The sequence below is a fragment of the Pseudopodoces humilis genome, chromosome 8, assembly GCF_049639895.1.
Source record: "Pseudopodoces humilis isolate 2021_Gansu_Grassland_sample_001 chromosome 8, ASM4963989v1, whole genome shotgun sequence".
Classification (NCBI taxonomy): domain Eukaryota; kingdom Metazoa; phylum Chordata; class Aves; order Passeriformes; family Paridae; genus Pseudopodoces; species Pseudopodoces humilis.
Window position 1 is genome coordinate 9,182,113 of NC_142207.1, and position 22,023 is coordinate 9,204,135.

General features: G+C 39.0%; 1 protein-coding gene across 3 annotated transcripts in view; it reads left to right on the forward strand.

The window, feature by feature from the left end:
* Positions 1-20,606, forward strand: part of SNX4 (sorting nexin 4) — a 32,295-nt gene extending 11,689 nt beyond the window's left edge. For 2 of the 3 annotated variants that reach the window (XM_005519639.3, XM_088059205.1), the window contains exons 6-14: positions 2,909-2,964; positions 7,402-7,474; positions 9,004-9,065; positions 10,563-10,628; positions 14,554-14,643; positions 15,891-15,990; positions 16,743-16,888; positions 18,246-18,360; positions 18,707-20,606. In XM_005519639.3, the coding sequence (XP_005519696.2) occupies positions 2,909-2,964; positions 7,402-7,474; positions 9,004-9,065; positions 10,563-10,628; positions 14,554-14,643; positions 15,891-15,990; positions 16,743-16,888; positions 18,246-18,360; positions 18,707-18,754 (756 nt within the window). In that variant the 3' untranslated portion in view covers positions 18,755-20,606. The remainder of the gene's footprint in view (positions 1-2,908; positions 2,965-7,401; positions 7,475-9,003; positions 9,066-10,562; positions 10,629-14,553; positions 14,644-15,890; positions 15,991-16,742; positions 16,889-18,245; positions 18,361-18,706) is intronic. The other variant, XM_088059206.1, reaches the window with a different exon arrangement.
* The last annotated feature ends 1,417 nt before the right edge of the window (positions 20,607-22,023 follow it).

Below are 22,023 nucleotides of genomic sequence, written 5' to 3' on the forward strand. Positions count from 1 at the left end.
AGTTCCAGTTTCCTTAGGAAAGAAAAATAACTTTTCCAAAAGCCTGGTTAAAAGAATCTTCCCTTTATGCTACATCTGAAGTATAAACTCTCAGTATTTAGCACTACACTGGAAGGAAAACCTCTATTCAGTGCATGTTTTAGACTGGAATTAGACCATTTGTTTATGTTTCTGCTGCCTCTGCTGCATTTAAGCAGGATGTGTTTTTTGTCTGAGATGATTTGAACTCTCTAACTGAACTTTAAATTAGGTATTAATGCAGCGTAGCATGCTATAGCTGAATGTTAATGTTGGAGACTGTTTATTCTGCCAGCTGTGTCATTAAATCATTACTTTCCTCCCTGCTAACCCCAGCACTTAAAAATTAAGGATTTTTAATTTAAGGGATTTGTCACTTGGGGTTTTAACCTTCCTGTAGGAAAGAAAAAATTCCCATCTCTCTTTAGATTACATAAATTATTATAGGATCATAGTAGGCATTAACTCTCTGAAAACTCCTCAGCTGTACCTCATTTGATGGGTGGTTCATCTCTAAAATGCTTGTGCTTGTTACTCTTAAATCAATTTTAAGACTGGACAGATGTTTCTCTAGAAGCCTAACTCTGGTGTAAATGCGCAGAAATGGTGTGTGAGAGTTACTGTGCTGCAGCTGGCAAAAAGGAAATAGCCCAACTGAGATGGTTGAGCATTGTCAGGATCATGCTTCCTTCCTGACAGTGTTTGTATGAACCTACTGAACTCTTCCTTCAGAGCACTGTGTGTGCCTGTGGTGAAAGACAAAAACTTGCCCTGTAACTGTAGGGTAGGAATTTGTCCTTTCCAAGTGTAAAGCCATTGGATGTGCCTGCTGCCCCAACAGATTGAAATTACTTTGGTGCCTGCTGTTTCAACATAAATACAGGCTTTTGGGAAATAGCTGCTCAGAGGGAAGGGCTCTGATAATGTCAGTGTATCTAGGTGATGTTTGGACTGTGAGAGGATATCTGAGGAGTACCTACAGGTGTGTGTGAACAACCCAGAACAGAACTGGCTTGTATATTGATTTGTTGGGGTATGGCAGTGGAGATCCAAGACTATACAAGCCTCAGAAGTGCTCTGAATAAGCATAAAGGCTGGGACTTGGAGTTCCTGCAGTGTTTTGTGTTCCTTGTGCTATCTGGGACATCCTTCCCCATCCTGCCTTGTCTTCCATTTGCAAGATATTCTTAGAGAAGTGTCACATGCAGTGGTGACAATGAACCTGCTTTTTCCCAATGTCAGTCAGTCTTAGTCTGGAGGGTTTTGTTCCCTTACTTTTCAGTTTGTGCATTATACTTTGTTTTGATGATTTGGCCATTGGAAGAACAGCTAAAGTTAACCTGAGTCTGCCACCACTCCACCACTAAACCATGCCCCTGAGTGCCACATCAACATATCTTTTAAACACATTGAAGGATGGTGACTCCATCACTTTTGTGGGCAGCCTGATCCTGTGTTTGACAATCCTTTTGGTAAAGAAACGTTTCCTAGCATCCAATCTGAACTTCCTCTGAAGCAACTTGAGGCCGGTTCCTCTTGTCCTACTGCTTGTTATGTGGGAGAAGAGACAAACCTTCACCTCACTGAAACCTTCTTTCAGGTAATTGTGGAGAGCAATTAAGGTTTCCCCATAGCCTCCTTTTCTCTAGGCTATGTATGGGGTATCTTCTGCTCAGCCCAAATGTAGTGGGAGGTGAAATAGACTGTGCCTGTCTTATCTGTAGAGGCTATTACAAGGGCCCTAAAGGCATGACTGTTCTGTTTTGGGAAGGCACTGTTCCCTTCACTGAGAAATTCAAAATAGCTCTTCAAGCTCTGAGTTTTCTATAACAGGGCACAAAATATTCTTTTGTCATATACCATCACTAACAAGTACTGCTGAAGTAACTTAGTGCTTGCAACAGGGGTACACTATAGGAAATCTATACACCTTACAAGGTGTGCTGATTCGTTTTCCTTTTACAGAAGAGAAGGGTGTTTTGATAAAAGTAAACTCCAGCCATTTACCCACAACTAGCATTTTTCTTTTGTATAGATGAGTCCTGTGTGAGCTGTGTGTAAAATGCATTGTAGGAATGAAGAGTTGTAGTGATGTGGACCTCGTGGATGAGGCTGGGATCTCTCATCTGAGTTGATGTCTTGTTAGGAGTAAATACTCATTGCACAGTTTAACAGTCAATAAACTGGAAAAAAACCCTCCATCTCCTTCAAAACATTCAATACTACTGTTGCAGTAATTGGTAAACCATCATCTCAAAAACTAAATCAGTCAATTACCTTTTTAAATAGGTATTGAATTTTATCCTGTAGAGATTTATGTATGCTCTACTACAGAGAAGAACATTGCATTAAAAAGGGCTCTATTCTGATATACAAATTACATATTTTCTGTAAAGCAAGTCATAAAAAGTAAGAGAACAACATATATAAGATTTTGATTTCACTGGGGAACTGGTCCTGGTAATAAAGAGCATATAGAGGTCACTCTACCACTGGTTTTATTTGGTTTGAGAAATATAAAATAGCTTGTCCATATGGTCCTAAGTTACCTAATTGCTTCATCTAAAAAGAATGTGGGGTTGTGTATCTTAACTCCATGATTTGTGCAGCATTTTAAGAAGAGACTATTTTTGTGGGACTTGGATTATACCAGCTTTATTTTAATGGTTACTGTTTACACCATATTCCCAAAAATAGCGTAGTTTTTTGACTTTTTAATAAAAATATCTGACATTCGGGGCAGCTAGTGTCAACTTGTTCAATGTTTGAAGATTTAAATATGCCATGAAGGCAGGACATTTTTCTAATGGTGCTGCCAGAAGGCTGAGATTTTTTTGTCACTGAAATTTAATTGCATTAAATTAACAAAGCTTTTTTTCCCCTTTTTCAGGCAGATTCCAGATTAAAAGCTCTTAATGCAACATTCAGAGTGAAAAACCCAGACAAGTAAGACTCCACATCCTTCTTCCCTCCCTTTCCCCTTTTCAGTTACAGCTATAACTTCAGGTGACAGAATATTCTATCTCTTTAATATAAATTTGGAAAAGAAAAATTATCTTTCTGCACTTCAAATCTTAACAGAAGCCCAATAAAGAGGCAGTGTGAAAAGATTTGATAAGTCCTGCCTCCAGAAGCAGGAAGCATTCATAAAAATCCCATCACTTTATGTAAAATGAGTATTTCATTTTAGCTAGACTAAAACAAAGGGACAAAAAGACCCCAAAACCAGACTCTGAAAAAGAACTTCTTAATGTTTGTTTTCAAGAAATCTTTCCAAGCATGAAAAGAATACAGATTGATAGTAGACTTTTCCAAAAGTCTGCTAGTGTACAGCTCTGGATGCACACACCCTAGTGTTGCAGCTCATAGTTCTTGCCAAGCTGCCAATTTTCACAGATGCTTTTGGAGGTCCAGAGGTCAGTTCAGCTCTATTGCAGTTTACAGATCTCTGTAAGGCATTAGAGCAATCTGCTGGAGGGAAAAACTGCTCAGAATTGTCAGTGTATATAGAGGGAGTTTCTACTTCTGCAGTAGTTTAGAGGCATTAGTGTGTAGCAGTGGGGCCAAAGGGTGTTGCTGTTTGCCATCCACAGGCCATGGAGGCCTGTGCAAAGTGCCCTGCTGGGTGCACTTGCTGTCCAGCAGTGGCACCAGGAAATGCCCCTTGGGGAGAGGCCCTGTCCCTGACTTTCTGTTGTCTGTTCCATTGAATCTGTGGGTATTGTGGTGTAAGGATGTTAGAGGGTGCATACCTTTCTAAGCCTCTTCACAGACTTAACCTGTGAATTGGTCCAGTCTCTCCTTTTTTATTGTGCTTGTTTTTAAGGCCGCCTGTGGCAGCCAGGAAGCTTTTAGCCAGGGTTTAAAATAAAGAATAACATTAATGAATGAGATTGGAAGACAGCAATTCTCTGTATCTGCAGGTGAAAATGGTCCCTTGTTTGAATGCTTCATCCTCAGTCATCTTCCTCTGTGGCCAGTAGGAGCTCTCTTTTCCTGCTCTCACAGCAGGTAAACTGCCAGAAGTCTGACTGTAGGCACAGGTGGGCAAGACTGTTTAAAGAGCATCCTTGTTATCTTTTGAGGTAACAATGTTTCAGAAAGCAAAGCTGTTGTGAGAAGTAGCTTGTTAAAAAGCAGGAAAAGGGTTAATACAAGGAAAACATGAGGAAAGGACTTGTAACAAAAACAGTCCTCGAGTTTGTGTGCCTTGGTAGAGCCTTCACAGCACTTGAGAGATGGCACATGTTTTCTGTTGTATTCTGCCAGCTACCTAACTTCCAAATTGCACTTGGGGATACAGATTGTTCAGTAAATAACTGATGAGCAGAAGTGGTTTGTTTGCCTTTTGCTGTAGCATGTGTGGCTCTAACAGGAGGCACAGTGCCTTGCTCTGCCCGGCACACTTGTGCTTGAGCTGCCTCGAATGTGAAGCCTGGCCCCTCTGCTTTACCTTTGGTGTTTTTGTGTGGCTGGCTGGTGAAGCGGTTCATCAAGCTCACCTTGCTGAAACAAAAGGTGTGACTGCTGTGTGAAGTGTAGGCTTTCAGGCTCCTCGGCCAGGAGAGGTTCAAGTGAGGAATAGCTGCAGCTCCCAGTCAGTTGCCGTGGAGCTGCACCCGTCAGCTTGGCAGCATGAGGAGTTTCATGCAGCTGAAACAAGGCTGCTCTTCGAGGTCAAATGTAGACTGAAAACTAAACCTTCTCCTGTGGGAAACAATTTATAGTTTCAATGGTGGAATTAAATGGTGATAAAAATATGGTATTCTGGTACTCAGAGGTAAATTTGTATCTACTGCAGACCTCTCTGATTTGGCCTCATGGCACTCATCCTTTCTTTCTCTTTCTGGGCCTTAATCAAAACCATAGGTTTTGGGTTTTGGTGGAAGTTTTCTTTAGAAAATACTGAAGCCTTTCCTAAGGCAGGCTTTTTTTTTTTTTTTTTTTTTTTTTTTAAATGGTTTTTGGGTTTTTTTGCTTGTTTTTTAGTGAACAGTTCTGTTCTTTTAGTATCTCTCTTCACAACACAGGACAATGGCACTGCCTGCCCTGATGCAGGGAGGATTACTGCTGAGTAAAATGCACAAAGTAAATAACTTACACTGAAATGCTGTCTAGTGTAAATGAATATTTTTTCTTTGCCAGAATCATAAAAGATATTTTTGAGAGACCTGCTGATGTTCCTACAGCAGTGTGACCCAATAAGTTCTTCATTTGTGTCTCAAGTTCTATTTAATAGCTCAGTTAAGTATCTAGACTGCTGCTAATGTTGCAGAACATAAAACCAAGTGAAAAGGGCTAGTTAAAAAAGCCTCAGTTACGGAGTGCCAAAACTATGTCTTGTTTCACACTTCTACTGTTAGGGTACCCTGGAAAGTAAATATCCCTTTGTGTGCCTCACTGAGCTCTGTTTGCAGATTACTTTATAATTATGTACCTTTTTTTTTACATGAGCAATGATTTAAGCAAATACTTGAGAAATAAACGTTTGATCTGGGACACCACCAGTCTCTTAAAAGCAGTTTTTCCTGAAAATTCAATTTGTAAAACTTTCAACCTTCACAGAAAATTGGGGAAAAAATAGCAGCACTTTGGTTTATGCTTTTATTAGACAAAATAGAAGACAATTTGATTCTGAAGTAGTAATTTTTAATTTTTTTTTTTTTTTAATTGAGGAAAAACTGGCCTGAGAGAAGATGTGTTGCTGCTGGAGGCCAGGATACTGAAAGGCCTCTTAGGTTCCTGACTTTTGCCTTCAGAGTGTACAGCATTCCTAAAAGATTTCTTGTGGCAAAACAGGATAAATAAAACTTTCCATTATAAATTTCTGGAGTGGAAAGGGGAGTCTTCCTGAGGTGCAGGCATGCTTTTTAATCTTTTGTTTTTAGTTCAATTATTTCAAATATCTTCACTGTACGTGTCTGCAGCTGTCTGACATGCAGCCCTGGTGCATATTTTATAAAGTGTAAACTGAAAAGATTGCTCTCTAAATCCCACTGTGCAGATCAGTGACTACATTTCTTTTTCCCCATACAGTTTCTCTGCTAACTTTTAAATCTTTTTATGTACTTTAACCCTGCGTGTGTCATAATACTATAAAAAAATGCTTATTGGAAATCAAAAATATTAGAAGTCATAATAAAGCTTTTACTTCCTGAATGTAAGGATGGGAATATTTTAGGGGAAGATTTCCTGGCAGGGGAGGAAGAGGTGTTAAATGAAAAAGCCTGGAATTTCATACTTGGTCACCCAAAACAAGTGACCCGACTCATTTCAGTAAGACCTCTTGGGTACAAGCTATTCTGAAGTACAAAGCCTGACTGTATGCCTGTGGTGGGAGGAGGGATGAAGTTTTTTTTCATTCTTGAACATCAACCTGGAACACTAATCTCAGTCTCCCATTCCTTAATTCTAGTTGCATTCTTCTATGTTCCTTTTCAGATCATTGTTTAGTAATTTAGGTAAAGCTGTTTCTGGTTTCCCATCTGGATGAAATAAATACATTCTTGTGTACCAAAGTAGGTCATGAGCCAGACTTGTGTAGAGAGGGTTTATGTGTACACAAGAGGCTGTTGCTGTGGTTTAATTGGTTACCTGTCACTAGCAAAGCTGTGGCAAACGATTCACCTTTGTTATTAGCAAGAGCTAAAGGTGTCAGCTTAAATTGCCTCTGAAGCCTAACTGGGCTGGCTGATAAAATGCCTCTTCCCCAGAAGTGACAAGCCAGCAGTGTGCACATGTCACTTGCAACTGCTTCTGTCTGGTACCTTGTTAAGATGTAGTGATTTGATGGCCTTCAGCCATACATGGCTCCTGTGCAGGTACAAGTCTCAATAGGATTTCATATGTTACAGTTACTGTACAGATTAGCCCTAGGGGAAATGTAATTGTGAATGCTTCCTTGAACCCCTGAAAACCTGTGACCAAAACTGGATAGAGGCAGCTTGAAAGTAAAGTAACTTTGTCAGATAAAGTATCTTGTCAGAAACGTGCTTTTATTGAGAAATACACTTCAGCAGATTTTGGCTTTATATTTGTTTGAAGCTCTCCTATTCACTATCCCTTGCTTTTATAAGCAACAACAAAACAGTAATGTAATAACTTCAGCTAACTACTCTTATTTCGTAAAATTTTATCTCTTAATTTGATCTGAGCCTTCAACATTTGCATTTAAAAAAACAGCAGTCATGCAAGTGTTGGGATGTTTGTTCACTTTAGGGAAATTAAACTCAGCAGTCACTTCTTTAGGAGTCTTCAGCTAATTCCACTCCAACACAATCAAGGCTCCGTCTTGCTGGCCGCAGGGTTGTGGCTCTATTGTGCATGCTGTGAAAGCTTGCTTTCATGATGGCTAATGATGTACTATCTGTTTCCTGCTCCCAGGAGATTTACTGAGCTAAAACACTACAGCGATGAACTGCAGTCTGTCATATCACACCTTCTGCGCGTCAGAGCTGTAAGTATTTCCCATGTGTGTCGTGACAAATAGTATGATTTATTTATAAGGCAGTATTTCTTGTTTAGTCAAGAGAAGTGGTATATGTGTTCTAGAATAAGGGCAGTTTTGCCTAAGGGAGTCTGTCTCTGGAGTGTGGAGCAGGAGACAGCAAGAGGTGAGGGCACTGACTTTGTACAGATTTGGGAGTGGGGAAGGAGTTCCAGATAGGATGGTTGGGTTTGACAGTGCCTGTTGCTAATCTGCCCTGTCCTGTGATGGTCACGTATCACAGGGAGGTGTTTCAAAGAGGATCAAGGCGTCTGCTTCCCTCTACTCAGCAGTCAAGTTGCTCTTGCTGGATGTTTGGTTTGGAAAGGGCCCCAAAAGAGTTTTCTGGTCAGACATATAATGCATTGTTTATCTGAGCTTGTAGCATGAATTCTTTCTGCTTCCCAATATGTGTTTTCTTTTTTTAGCTCGTTCATTGATCTTCCATGAATAATAGTCTTTCTAATGATGGCAACAATTATGTAATGCATTAAGGTATTCTATAGGTTTAGAATGGAAGGTTATTATTTTTTTAAAGACACAAAAAGGAAATAGGAAATTACAATTCCAATAATGAGAGCATGATATTTCTTTTTAGTATGTTTAACAGGGATTTAATTTTCAATGGACCTGTGCAGCAGAGAGAACAGTAATGGATTGCTCTGTTAAACTCAGGTTCTTGAGAGAATTAATCACTCTCAGGAGTGGTGTTCTACAGACAGTCCTGTTTTCTCAGGGTTGTGTGTGTGAGATCTGTTGGGCAATTTGTTTATGTTTCCTTTTTACTACTGCTGTGACAGACATAATAATAATGGTAGCTCTTGCAGAACTTCACTCTCATTCATTGGTACATTATGATTCCAGGGACATTATCTGGAATACAACTCACACTTCAGAGTGTACACGTGTCTTTTCTTCTGAGGTTTTGCCAGCATTGTAGTGCTGGCTGCAGCAGGCACTGGCACTCCAAACAGCTGAAATGACCTCTAGCTCAAGTAATGAGTTCTGCAATGGATAGCTCATTTCCTTTCCTTCACTCAGCTGGGTGGAAAAATCAAGTCACTTGTTAGAATTTTACTGAAGGTTTCCCTACAGTACTGATGTCAAGATGGACTTCTGACTTTCTGTCTATAAATTAAATAAAAAAGTGTGTGCAAAAATTTGGCATTATTTGGATAAAGAATGCCTTCTAGTTGATTATCAAAAATGGAAGGGAACTTGGTTATGGTCTCCACAGACATATCCTATCAACAAGCACTTCCAAAGATAGTTTTAAAATTATACTTTTCAACATAGCCTTGATTGTGACTTCAGTCTTCCAGGACTTAATGCTGTTGTGTTTTTTTTTTTCCCTTCGGTAGTGGCTTATGTTAGATTTAGGCCTAATCTTGTTTACCTGTGTAAGAACATTAGGGCTTTAGCTTGGAGTATGTATGTGGATTTTCACAAAGCAATTGCACTCAATGTTGATGAAAAAACCTCTCTCTAAAATGTTTTAGAGGGTAGCAGACCGGCTTTATGGTGTCTATAAAGTCCATGGCAACTACGGAAGAGTATTCAGGTAAGAGTTCATCCAGTTTTTAAATAGATACATAGTTATGTATATACATATTTATGGGGGGAGAGAAGGGAATTTCTTGGTTGTGTTGTTAGGCTTTTGAAATGTATATGTGAAACATTTAATTGTCTATCTTGAAAAACTCTGTATTGCAGTGCTAATGAGATTTCTGTGCTGCATGCAGAGATCTCCGGATCTGCTGAGCTTAGTCTCTAGTGAAGACTACAGCTTTTTGCTTTGTGTGCTAGACCTTTGGGCCTTCTGCTGCTGCGTTGGCATTTTGTTTCTTCAGAAAGTAACTCACTATTCTTCATGCAGTTGTCTCTGAAAAAGCTTCTAGGTTCTTTTAATAGATAAAAATCAACAATTATATCTATCCAATTTTAGTAGCTTTTAGAAGTGAATTTGCCAATCGTTTTTTTGATTTGTATGAGGGAATTGCATGCTCAAGTTTTCCATCTCACTGGAGAATTCAAGAATCTAAACTTCTGGTTAAGGGAAACCTCCTGCTTCTATGCACTGTTCAAGTGCTAAATTTAATTCTCTGGGTTAATGGATTGCAGATGTCTTTCTCATTGGGGGTTTTAAAATGAAATTAGGTGTAGTTCTGTAATAACACAAAGACAAACAAATATCAACATCAGAAGAGTGGAATGTTTATAAAAAAATGAAGGACAGAATAGACGCATTACACATAAATTATGCGAAATATAAGGAGAACCTCTTTTTTCCTTGTAAAAGGAGTTGTGGGTGTAATTCTTGTAACTAAGAACTCTCATAAGGTTTCTCAAAGCTGAGAACACAATTAAAATGGCAGAGTACATACCAGGATGACCAAAACAAGTCTCTTGCTATCTTTTTTGTAGCTCTGTTTCTTTCTTTATTTAAATAATATCTCTAATGTAAATAGGTAGTTGAGACAATTGCAAGTTAGAATTTTTTTTTTTTATGAATAGAACTAAACAGGAGTCTACTATGAAAAAATAAAGCTACGTACATCAAATAGTTTCAGGAGAAGTAAAATGCTTACAAAAGTCAAATCTCACCCTTTAGTTTTTGGAATGAGAGGTTTCTATCTTCTATCCTGTAAATCTGGAAAGCTTAGTATATTCTTGATGAGCCAAAATGTATTTCAGAAAGTTCACCATTGTTGTTGTCCCTTGTCCCGTTTATATTAAATGCTTGGTGGTTTGGTTTTGTTTGTTTGATTTATTCTAAATTGAGTTTCAGCTATTTAAACAAGGTTATGCTCAAAACCCATCCCAAACTAACTATATTTGTGATGATGAGTTTAGGGACAATTGTTTAACAGTGTGCCATAAATGGCCTTGTCACATTGTTAGTGCTATTCCTTAAAGAAAAAAACCAGTTTGACCAAGTTTAACTTTGAGGCAGTTTCCATTCAGGTGTCACCTGGAAAGAAACTATATACAGGATGCAGCTTATTAACTTCCCTTACCCTTCATGTGTGATGTTGTTTCTCGTTTGTTTTTCCTACAGTGAGTGGAGTGCAATAGAGAAGGAGATGGGGGATGGGTTGCAGAGTGCTGGCCACCACATGGATGTGTAAGTACTGACTGAATATCTGATAGTTTGATGTAAGCCAGATGTGGAACTCTCCCTCCTTCCTCTCTTTTCTCTCAATCCCAAAGTACATATGAGTACCAAGAAAGTTGGGGGTGCGTTGTTTTTAGGTATACACTGTTTCTGTGCCTTGGATGCAGGCACAGTTTTAGCATCCATATACTGTATTAAGTAGCTCAAAAAGCCTCAGGAGAACCAGAAGGGTTTCTTTTTTTATTATTATTTTGAAATCATAGAAGTGTTTGGAATCCTTCCAGTTTTTCCGTTAAGCTACTATGCCAGAAACCAGTGGAATACAACTTTAATGTACTACAGACCTGATGAGATCCGTTTGGTTTTGATAGCAGCGTTTTGTACCATGTGGTAGATGGTACACAGATTTGGACTTAATTACAGGGAGTTAAGAAATTTAATTAATCGGCACCAAAACTCCAGTGGATTCTTGAAAAAAACACTGACTGGATATAATAAAGGAAAGAATCCTCTCTCTTTGCATCTTTAGAGTCATTTGGCAGAGTATGTGAAGCACAGCCTTCAAAATAAGAGTCTAGCACTTGGGAGTGCTCACAGAAGTAGTATTCTAAGCTATGGCTTCTTCTTTACAGATAGTCACATATAGCAAGTGAAACACCATTTCTTACCACTCTGATTCCTCTTCTGTAATCCCACACAACACATAAGTAACAGCTCCAGCAGGAGATGGAAGGTGTGTGACACTTCATTCAATATTTTTACTGATAAAATTTAATTCCTGTGGAAATAAAGTTCTCAGGTTTAGTTTATAGGGCAGATTTACATATGTACTACTGCCTGATTGTTATTGGTGGTGTCAAGTTAACAGGTTGTTACTGGCCTTGCCAAGTGGAAGAGTTTGAAGAGCCATGCCCTCAAGTTTTTTAGAGTAATTCTGCTTCTATCAAATCTTTAAGAATTTGAGTCCTTCTGAATGATTTATTCACAGTTCTGTGTTCTGTCTAATGGGATGGTTTCCATACAAGAAAAGCTGTATAATTTTCAAGGCAGAGGGCTTTGGTGAGAATAAAGCAATGGAGAATGCATTCTGCCTTCTGAAGAAAAATAATTGAAGTAGGGGTGGAATACAATTTTAAGCACCTACTGTGTTAGGCAGGAATTGAAGAGACTCTGAGAATTTGGTATGATATAGTGGAGTTAAGGAATCACATGTAGGTTTTCAGAGCTTCAGATACACCACACCAAAATGTCAAACACCTGGAAATGCATAACCAATTATAAGAAGCTTGTCTCACTTCTCAGTCAGGGGGCTCTCACACATCCATAATATTTAATATTTTTGTCTGTAACACAGGGCTAAAGATGCAGAGTAATGGCAGTGGGAAACTGCTGTTCTGGCTAATTTTACTCACTGCATGAAGTCTGAGGTATCTTTCATTGTCTGTCATCTCCTCTGCTTTGGCACTCCTGTGTAACAGTAATCCCTTAGTGATGACAATCAAGCAAGAAGCAGCAGTTGTGAGGTTCAGGAACTCATTCAGTTACCCGTGTGGTGTCCTAGCAGTAAGGTTCATATCTGTGATCTCTTTAAAGTATAACTTACCAATTCAGTTACCATTCCCATAACATCAGGTGGGAATTTATTGCAACAAAAAGCTACTTCGAGAAGGTTGCCTAATACAGATGTTGAGCTTCAAAACTAATTTAATTATTCTCTGTCTACCCCATATGCTGTAGTCTTTACTAGATGTTTATTTAAGCTTTTGAGTTGTTATGGGTTAGTGTGATCTATAATTGCCCAAAGTTTGGAGAAGACACCTCATAGCTTCTCTGGATGTGTGCTTTATTACAGGATGAGGCTTGCTAAAGTGACAGAGTATGCTGAGAAAGTTGGACTGAATGGCTATAACTAGCATTTAAAAGATGAAAGAAGAAAATGCCAGACTTTTGACTTCTTTCCTTTATTCCATTAATGAGTGACCCTTTATCTCTGTATCAACTAGACTGGCATTATATATTGAACCAGTCTAAACTAATACAAGGGTTTAGTTGACAGTTTACACAAAGAGTGAGACCATGTCAGGTACCTTTAGAACTTTCTGCAATGTTTCTCCTTAACACTTTCTCTAGTTTGCCTAAGATTAGGCAGTCAGAAATGTAGCTTGTCATATTACATTTCTTTTTTCCTCCAAATCAAACTCATTATAAAAACCTGTCTAGGTAAGGTAGGATTTTGTTTGGTGAAATTTTCTGGTTGTTTGTTTTTGAGGTTCTTTTCTGAGATTTAATCTGCCACAGATGAGCTCTAGCACTGCTCTAAACTTAGATTTTACTTGAAAATGAAATGCAGTCCATCTGCTGCCCTGAGAAATCTAACCACTATACTAAAATTATTGCACTGCAGAACTTAAAATAGGGTAAGCCATTTATGACCTGTGTGACTGCAGGATTTTTTCAGAACAAGTGTATTTTTCAATAGTTTTGACTTATTCCTTACTTTGATTCATAATATGAATTCTTGTTCTCCCTATTTTTTAATCCCTTCTACTTAAACTGGTCTGCTGTTGCTGACCACTTCATATGTTATATTTATTCATCACCAAGAGCCTTGGTAGGGCTTTTCCTGGATGTGCCATGTCTTGCATTTCACAGAGCATCAAAACAACCCATCATACTTGCAAGCTTCCCAAATTCACGTTACTGGTTCCCTTTCAGCTTGAGACTCTGCCATTTCTTCCACAGAGCATACCACTGGAGAGGCATAGGGAGAAAAGGGAAAATGCAAAGATTTTGCAAAAACTTGAAAGCCAAGAGGTGGTATAATTAGCATTTGGGTCACATTGTGCTAGTTGCTAGAGAAGAATGGATATATGCTCACTTCAGAGAGCCTGCAGATGTGTGAAAGCTTGCCACATAGCTGAGAATCCAGACTGAGTTAACCAGGATGAATGAGATCCCACACAAATGCCTTCATCTATTCTGTTATCTCCAGTGGCACATGCTTTGCGTGCGAGGCTATAGAGGAATCTGATTTCTGTAGCTGTGCCAGTTGAGATGTGCAGTTACCTCTTAGCTGTAGGCCTGTCCCTGCAAATCTGTCCAAGACAGTCACCTTGATTAGCAAGAACACATTAAATACTGTCAAATAAGCAGTATCAACTAGAAAAATAAAGTGTTTGTTACTATTTATAGGAGACATCAACCTAAATAACAAAACTTACTGAATGCAAGAGCTGCAGATTTGGTCCAAGCCCTTGTACTTCAGATTTCTCCCTGAAAGGAGGGTGAAACTTCCTCTTGGTGTGAATTAATATGTTTGACTTACACAGCAGACAAAGCTAAAGAGCTTGAAGGAGCTGAAGTGACTTAATTGTTGTGGTGTTCAGGGTACCCCTGTGAGTTATCTTGTACTCAGGCTGTATAACAAGCCATGAATGCAGCCTCTGCTTTTTAGAAGGTGTGATGTTCACATTCCTGAGCCTTAATGCTTTAAGCCTTGAAGGATTTCTTTTGCACTGACTTTTTTTTATTTTTTTTTTTGTGGGGTTTTTTGGTTGGTGTTTGTTTTGGGTTGTTGTTGTTTTTGTCTTGGTGCTGCCTAGCTGCCTATTTACTGTCCACTGAAGAAAAGGAATAAATTTGGGGTTTTTCCTGTAAGAAAAGCTACCTCGTGTTCAGCAGGAGAATTATGATAGGTTTTATACTTGTCAAAAGATTCATTGTAGCAACAGCGAAAGAAGCAGGCCCATGGGAGTGTTGACATTAGCTGATTCAGAGTTTAATTAAAAACAAAGAAAAAATCCTTTCTGGAAGTGTTCTTTGCTGTTTGTCACGGGTGTTTCTGTCAAGCTGGTGTTCTCCCTTGTTACTGGATGTGTATCCTTAAAGGTTAAATTAATCAGCTTTACATTTAACTGTGACTGTTTTTCACTAGGTATGCAGCTTCTATTGATGACATACTGGAGGAAGAGGAGCACTATGCAGATCAGCTGAAGGAGTATCTTTTTTATGCAGAAGCACTGCGGTATGTAGAGCCCAAATGGAAGTTGTAGTCCTTTTTCTATAATGTGTTGTTGATGTTTTATTTAGTCTGGTATCCTCTTGTGTGTTTTCTGAGGAGAAATTCCAGTGTTGTGGAGTCTCCTTGTTTCTTATTCTGCTTACTTGTACTTGATTGCCATGTGAGTGGCAGTACAAATTAGAACTGATCTGATCAGTAGTGAAAAGACAGAAATGTTAAAATCTGTGTACTATGGAAGAAAATGCTGTTTATTCCACTGGTTCCACTGTTTCCTTGACTTTTGGTGTAGTAGTGCCCCAATGTGCTGAAAGCTCCAGCTTTCAAATGAGATAGGCCAAACAGGGCTACTACAGCCACTATAAATTCCAGGAAGTTTCAAAATGCCCAATATAACTTCCATCTGCTGCACAGTGTTGTGCATTTAAATACCAACTTTTTGTTTTGTTTTACATTAGTTTTTGTCAAACAGTCACCCCTAACAAGCATGGACACAAAAGCAATTTGCTTTATGCTGCAAGGCTGTGTCTAAAGCTATTGTGCTTTGCAAGGGCTGGCTCTGAACTTCTTGGAGAGTTCCAGTAGAGAATTGGGTTGGTGAGTGTGGGGGCTGCTGTGTGGGAACCTGGAGAACTGGTAGCCTCTCCTGGGAGACGAATGTGCATCCGGCTGTGGAGTACAGATGTAGCATCATCAGCCCACACAGGACTGGGAGTTACTGCAGGTGGTCAGAAGAAACTCCTCTTTTCCAGAGGAAAGGCACTGTATGAGTCTAGAAGCAGTTTCTTGTTTCATTGTTTAAGGAAGAAAATGTGAGGAATCTTATGATTGATTGATTGTTGCTGTGACAGGTACCATCTCTAGGTATCTTTTGTCAAAGCTGTGATATTTCTGTAATGTATTTTGAATTAAACTCTTTTACAGTGGTGTCCTTAAGGAGGTGGTAGGGCTTGTATTGCTTAGCATATCTTGGAATGAGTCTAAAAAACCAGAAGAATGATTCTGAACCAGAAAAATTCTGAACAAGAAGCAGAATGCTGTTGTACTGAAACTTTATTTATACTTTGATCCAAGCTTGCTTAACTACAGCATTTGTAGAGTTATGTAGTCTGTGATAGGCTGTTGAATTTAGGCTAGATGAATAATTAGAGGTGCTTCCTGTCAAAAACAAACAAAACATGTAAAGTGTAAATGGAGGGAAACGTAGCAAAACAAAATATTTTGTGACAGATCTTTCATTACTTACTTTCCAGGGCAGTTTGCAGGAAGCATGAACTAATGCAATATGATTTGGAAATGGCTGCACAGGACTTAACATCTAAGAAGCAGCAGTGTGAGGAGCTGGCAACAGGAGTGAGTCTTTTTCCACTTTCTTCTCCAAGATGCCTCTTTCTGAATTTATTTTTTTACTTGAGCCAAGTTACTTAGAATGATATTTAAATGGCACCAGCATGCTGGCTGCTGCTCTTGAGAAGTGGTATCGTATGAGCTGCAGGCATGTGAGGTTTAAAGTAACTTGGTTCTTGGTGACATAAGCTGTTTGTGCCGAACTGCTTTTATTGAATACTGAGCAAGTAAAGGGCTGCAGTAAATTACTGGAGCAGAATAACACTCCATCTATAGACAACTCTATCCTAAAGGTGAAATTTTGGGAATTTTGAAAGACTTCCTTTGCCTTTTGAACAGTGGGTGTTATTGTTGTGTTGTGTTAGTTCATTTTTTTATGGGAGATAATGTTATCTAAAATATTATCTGAAAATTGTAACTGACGGTTTTAGAATTTTTAACATTGCTCTTGGATCTATTGATGTTCTTTATGGAATGCCTTTATGGCTTTGGTTTCTCTTAGCTTCTTTCCTACTTCACTAGGAAAACTGCTCTGGAAGTTCACCCTTGTCAGCCTTAAAGTGTTTGAACATCAAATTACCTCCTCCCCTCTTTGCTTAGTCTAACCTGAGTCACCAGAGCTACTTATCAATTAATGAAATGGAAATTAAAGCAAAAAAATCAGCCAAATAGTAAGCACAAATGCCAATAAAAGTCACCTGATGTCCTGTGGCTGCGCTCAGGACATGCCAAACCTAGAGTATCCTTGTTTTTTGTAGACTGTGAGAACCTTCTCCCTGAAGGGGATGACCAGCAAGCTCTTTGGGCAAGAAACCCCTGAGCAGAGGGAAGCCAAGATAAAGGTTCTGGAGGAGCAGATACGGGAAGGAGAAGAGCAACTGAAGTCTAAAAATCTGGAGGGCAGGTAAATGGACTTGACTGTTTCAAAGAAAACACAGGGCTTGTCTTAGCAAAAGTCCTTGACTGGATGCTCTTGAAGGTGTTCGCATTTTATAAGTGTTTTTAATATATTCTTGGTGTTTATGAGCTGTCTATAAAAGCTCCTGTCAGCTGCAAGTTGTGAAATAAAGTGCAGTACATGCAGTTAGCTTCTGGTCTGAGTGTATGGCTTACGTAAAACCTGATGACTTTCCCAGTTACTGAGCCCACTCTAATGGCTGACTTGCATGCTTTTATGTTCCACTAGTAATATATTTAGCAGGTGGGCTTTGGAGGTCTGCAGCTGAATAGGCTGAGACTCAAAGGCTGATTTGCTTCAAATACAGTATTTAGTTTGGTTTATGTGTAAGGGTGCTGAGCCCATATTCTGCAATTTCTCATACGGGGGGCACCTTACTTCTGTTTGAAAGAGAATTCTGGGGAGTTGTGCTTGGGTAACTGCTTCTTGGTGCTCTAATGAAATTTTCTTCAGGTATGCAAAAATGAAAAATAGGAGCTAATAATCTTAAAGCAATGGGATTTTGTCAAAACATGTCTGTCATATAGCACAAGGGGCAAATGTGGTGTCTCCTGATATGTTAGCATTAGAGCTGGAAAGATAAGACTAGTTCATGAATAGTTCAAAACAACAAGACACTCAGGAAATGCAATACCTTAATAATTTTGGCAGATGTATTTGAGATGTGCTTTTGTAGCTCTGGAAGCAATTTTTGAGTGACTGCTAGTCCAGTACAAATGAAAGTATGAATTACAGATATATTCCTCTATTTTAATTAAGGAGACCTGACTACACATCACCAAACCAACAAAATTAATTTCTGAAGTGAATTGTCCAAATTAAATTTGCATTGTAAATTTTTATTTAACTTGACGGTCTCACATCCTGACAAACAAGTGAGTCTTCATGCTGCAGAGATGAAGATTCTGACTTGACAGTTGAAAAAGAAATATGCAGTGTTGTGTGCTGGATGTTGGCATAAAGATAATTAGTTACCCCAACAGAATCTGAAGGAAAAATTATATTCTGACTTATGCTGGTTCTATGGCAGTGATGCTTCCTGGGAAAAAAAACCAAACCAAACAAACATCCTAATGTGTCCTGTGAAACTCTAGGTTAAAAATCTTAAAAAGAAGGTGGAAAATTAGGTTGTGGTGCCAGTTGTAAAATGAGGACACTGAAGGATGCATAATATTTACCGGACTTGATTTACTGACTGAAAGATGGAGCACTCTGTCCTACACAGCTTCTCTGCTGAATGTTGAGAGCTGAGGGTGGAGCATGTAAAACATTTACCAACAGAAATCATTGCTTTAAATTTCAGAGACTTTGTGAAAAGTGCCTGGGCTGACATTGAACGGTTTAAAGAGCAGAAGAATCATGATTTGAAGGAGGCACTTATAAGCTATGCTGTTATGCAGATTAGCATGTGCAAAAAGGTACGTGGCTTGGGAAAGGCTGGCCCAGTGTATTTCTCCTGTCAGCAGGGGGGCAGATGTAGACTGTCAGTAACTGGGAACATGGCAGTCACAGAAGATTAGAAGTTACTCCCATTAAACCTCCCACTTACTCCATCCTACTTGAACTCAGTGGCATGTTAATTTGAGATAGATATAGCTATAGATATAAAATAGACAGTGTGGTCCAATTTCAGTGTGCTCCCTGCCTTCTTCTGTGAAGTTTTATGGGACTTCTTTGTAGAGTCTTATGTTGAAGAAAGCTGTGGATGAAGTTTTCAAATAGAGTATATTCCCACCTATTGATTTTTAACTGTTCTTTTAAAAGGGAATTCAGGTTTGGACAAATGCAAAGGAATGCTTCAGCAAGATGTGACTATCTGGAAATGAATTCCTCCTCCAAGTGCCAGAGAATGGAAGCACAGTGTATAACACCAATGTTATGTTGCTACATGACTTAAATACAAATCATGAAATAAATGTAATTGTTAATAAAGGATGAAAAGGACATGTTGTTAAATGTTTAGCCCTGACTGCCACTTGTGGCATGTTTTATATGTGGTAGCAAATAATACAGGGGTAAAAGAGTTACTGAAAACTACAGCTTTGTATTGGGACAAAGGTATTGGGGAAGTTATCCCAGAAAGTATGAACTAAACTGTTCAGAGACTTGTGAAACACCATGCTCTGTAATGTGTAGATCACTTCCAGATGCCCTTCTTTCCAACCCTTGCTGTTTAGAATTTTTAATGCTCAAGGGTGCTTTGGTTTTATAATGGGGCACACAGTTATGTTCTCGAGGTCTACACCATAAGAGGACAAAAAATGAAATATTGTAATGCCTAGAGTTCATATTTAAATGCCTTTGCATGTCCATAGAGAAATATGTTTTTCCAGAGTTCAGGTTAAGCAGTCTCAAACTCCTGAGATGTTTGAAACTCTCTACAGTAGAGGTGTTGTACAGTGGTTTGATAACAATATTCTGCATTTACTGGTTCCCACTTCAGTTTTGATACGGGCATTGATTTCTTACTAAACTTCTTCCTGCAAGTAAAGGAGACTGGTGATCCAGCTGAGCAGAAAAACCAAAGTCAAAGCTGGTAAGAAGCAGATGCAACTTCTCTTTGGTTGTTTGGAACCTGTTTACACTTGGTGTGAATCTGGCCTGTGGCACCTTGTAACTGAAGTGGTTTGGTTCTTAAACAAATAGTTCTTAATGAAGGTGCTGAAATAATAAACCTGGTGCAGCTTCTGTCATACTTCAGAGCAGCGATGTGCAGAACCCACGGTGAACCAAGGTGTCTGTCTGGCCCTTGTGATGATGTTTCAGTGTGTGTGAGTTTTGTCTTCGTGTGTATGTATGTATATACACACCTGTATAACATGATTTGCAGTTACAGGATTTGCATTAAATGTTTCCAATTATGAAAATCTCTTACCACTGTCTAATACTGGGCTTTTTCTATGTCCTTTCTGAAAGTTCCTGAAGTCTTGTGGAATTTGTCAGACTTGATTGCTAGTCCTGAAGGAAGCTTTATAATAATCTGTTGAAAAGTGTATTTAATTATTTTGGATTATAACACTATTCAGATTTTTTTTTTAAAGAGATACTCCAGAAAGTCCTTAAATGTTCTTTTGATAAAACTATCTAAATGTATTTACTGGTATGTCCCATGTTACTTCTGTCTCTTCAACCTTTCTTTTCTATAAAACCATTGTAAAGAATGCATAGTTCTGGTGCACACTACAGCTTAAAACTCTGAAGTAAAATGCTGGTACTCTGATAACCTGTGTTGGCTTTTTCAAAGCATATGACAGTGACATGCCTGGCTGAGAGATGATGTTGGGCACAAGAGGTTTCTTCCTTTAACATCTAGAAGGAGAAACATTGTTCCATTTAGAGGTTGCAGTGTCCGGTTCTTATACAGGCTGAAGGACTCTCACATTCCAAATCAAGAAGTTGCACACTTGATGTATTCAGTAAACCTTCTAAAAGAGTGGTGCCTTAATACAATACCATGAGGCGCTCAGAGTAGGTATTTTTCATGCACTTTGATTTTTGGTAGATCTTTCTGGTGCCTCTTTCCACATGTCACTTGCTGTACAGCTCATTAAATGTATTAGTATGCCTTTTTTTTCCTTGCTAGTTGTACTAAAATTTAAGAAGGGAACAAAACAGTTCTTGTAAGTTTTGTGCCAAATAAGATAAATAAAATTGCTCTTTGATATTTTTGTTATGTTGGGTTTTTTTGTAAAAAACTGTCTTTCCTGTTCTGAAAACTGCTGTTTGACTTCTTGAAAGTGGTTCTTGTCCATCTTAGTTCTCAACTGGCCTCCAAATTTGGGTTTGAAATTTGGTGAATTCTGCACAGCTTCCCCTTTAGGTAGGAACATAGTGCTAAGGCCAAAATTAGATGCTTGTTGAAGCTGTCTGAATATGTTTCCATCAAGTCAAGGGAAGATGCTTTTGAAAACATTTTGCATTATTTGACAGAAATTATGTGAAAGGCAAATTAAGAGTAATTTGCAATAACTTTGTTTCTTTTACTTGTGTCTTTCTAGGAAAGCATTGCATGTGGTCTGTGCAATTTGGGATCATAGCAAACTGTGAAGGTTTCTCCTCCTCATTTGGCTTTTCAACTTCTTAAGATGAAACCAGCCAGCTAATGGCTGTTTCCATGTGGGAAACAGAGCCCACCTGACACATGCATGCTTGCAAAGTGTGCATTTTTCCAGTTACAGTGTGGATTTAACCCCTGTAACTTGTTCCACTTTGCCAGTTATCCAGTAAATATCAAAAATTGGTGCCTTGAGAATTATAACAGGTAGGAAGAACATTTTAACTTAATCTCAACTAAATGCTTGTATGTAAAAATGTTTGCCTGCCTGGATCATCTGATCTGCTGATCCTGTTGCTTCTGTCCCAGGAAGCTTTGCTGGGTGGATTATCACTGTTCATGCTATCTCTACCTTCCCCATTACTAGCAGGACCTTATATTGTCAGAGCATTTTAGTTGCTACTGTTGTCTGTTCCCGAAATGTAGCAGGAGTGACAGAGCCAACTGCAATGGAAAGATGGAGGTTTATGAACTCTCTTTTTTTGATGTATTATTTCAGCATCTGGCACATCAGCTCAAGCAGAGTTAACCTGGCAGCTGTGTGCAGGGACTGCCTTGGCAGGCGCAGAGCACATCTTGGAGCTCAAGCCACACTGAGGAGTTTGCCTTGTGCAGGTGAGCCAGAGGAAAGTGTTGGCTGTGGCCAAACACACAGCAGAGCCAGCAGAGCAAGGCTGCAGTCCCAGAGCACTGCAGCTCAGGATATCTTCCTGTATCACTCTCTCTGTCTCTGAAATTCCTTTGTTCATCTTGGTTCAAGAACTGAGAAACACTTTCTAATGTTTCCTAAAGGATTACACAGAAGGAAGTTGTCTTAATTCCCTGTGCTTGTCACACAATGGCACAGTAGGGCTCTAATCCATATTTCCTTGTGCCTCCTGTTCTGCCCAGCCCTGCTGCCTCTGTCTCGTGTTTGTCTGCAGAGCTCTGTGAGGAGAGGCACAATGTGTAATGAAAATCCCCACACAGGGTTGCTCTAGAAATAATGTAAAGAGAGGAAGCAAGTGGAATGGGAACTGGGAAACTT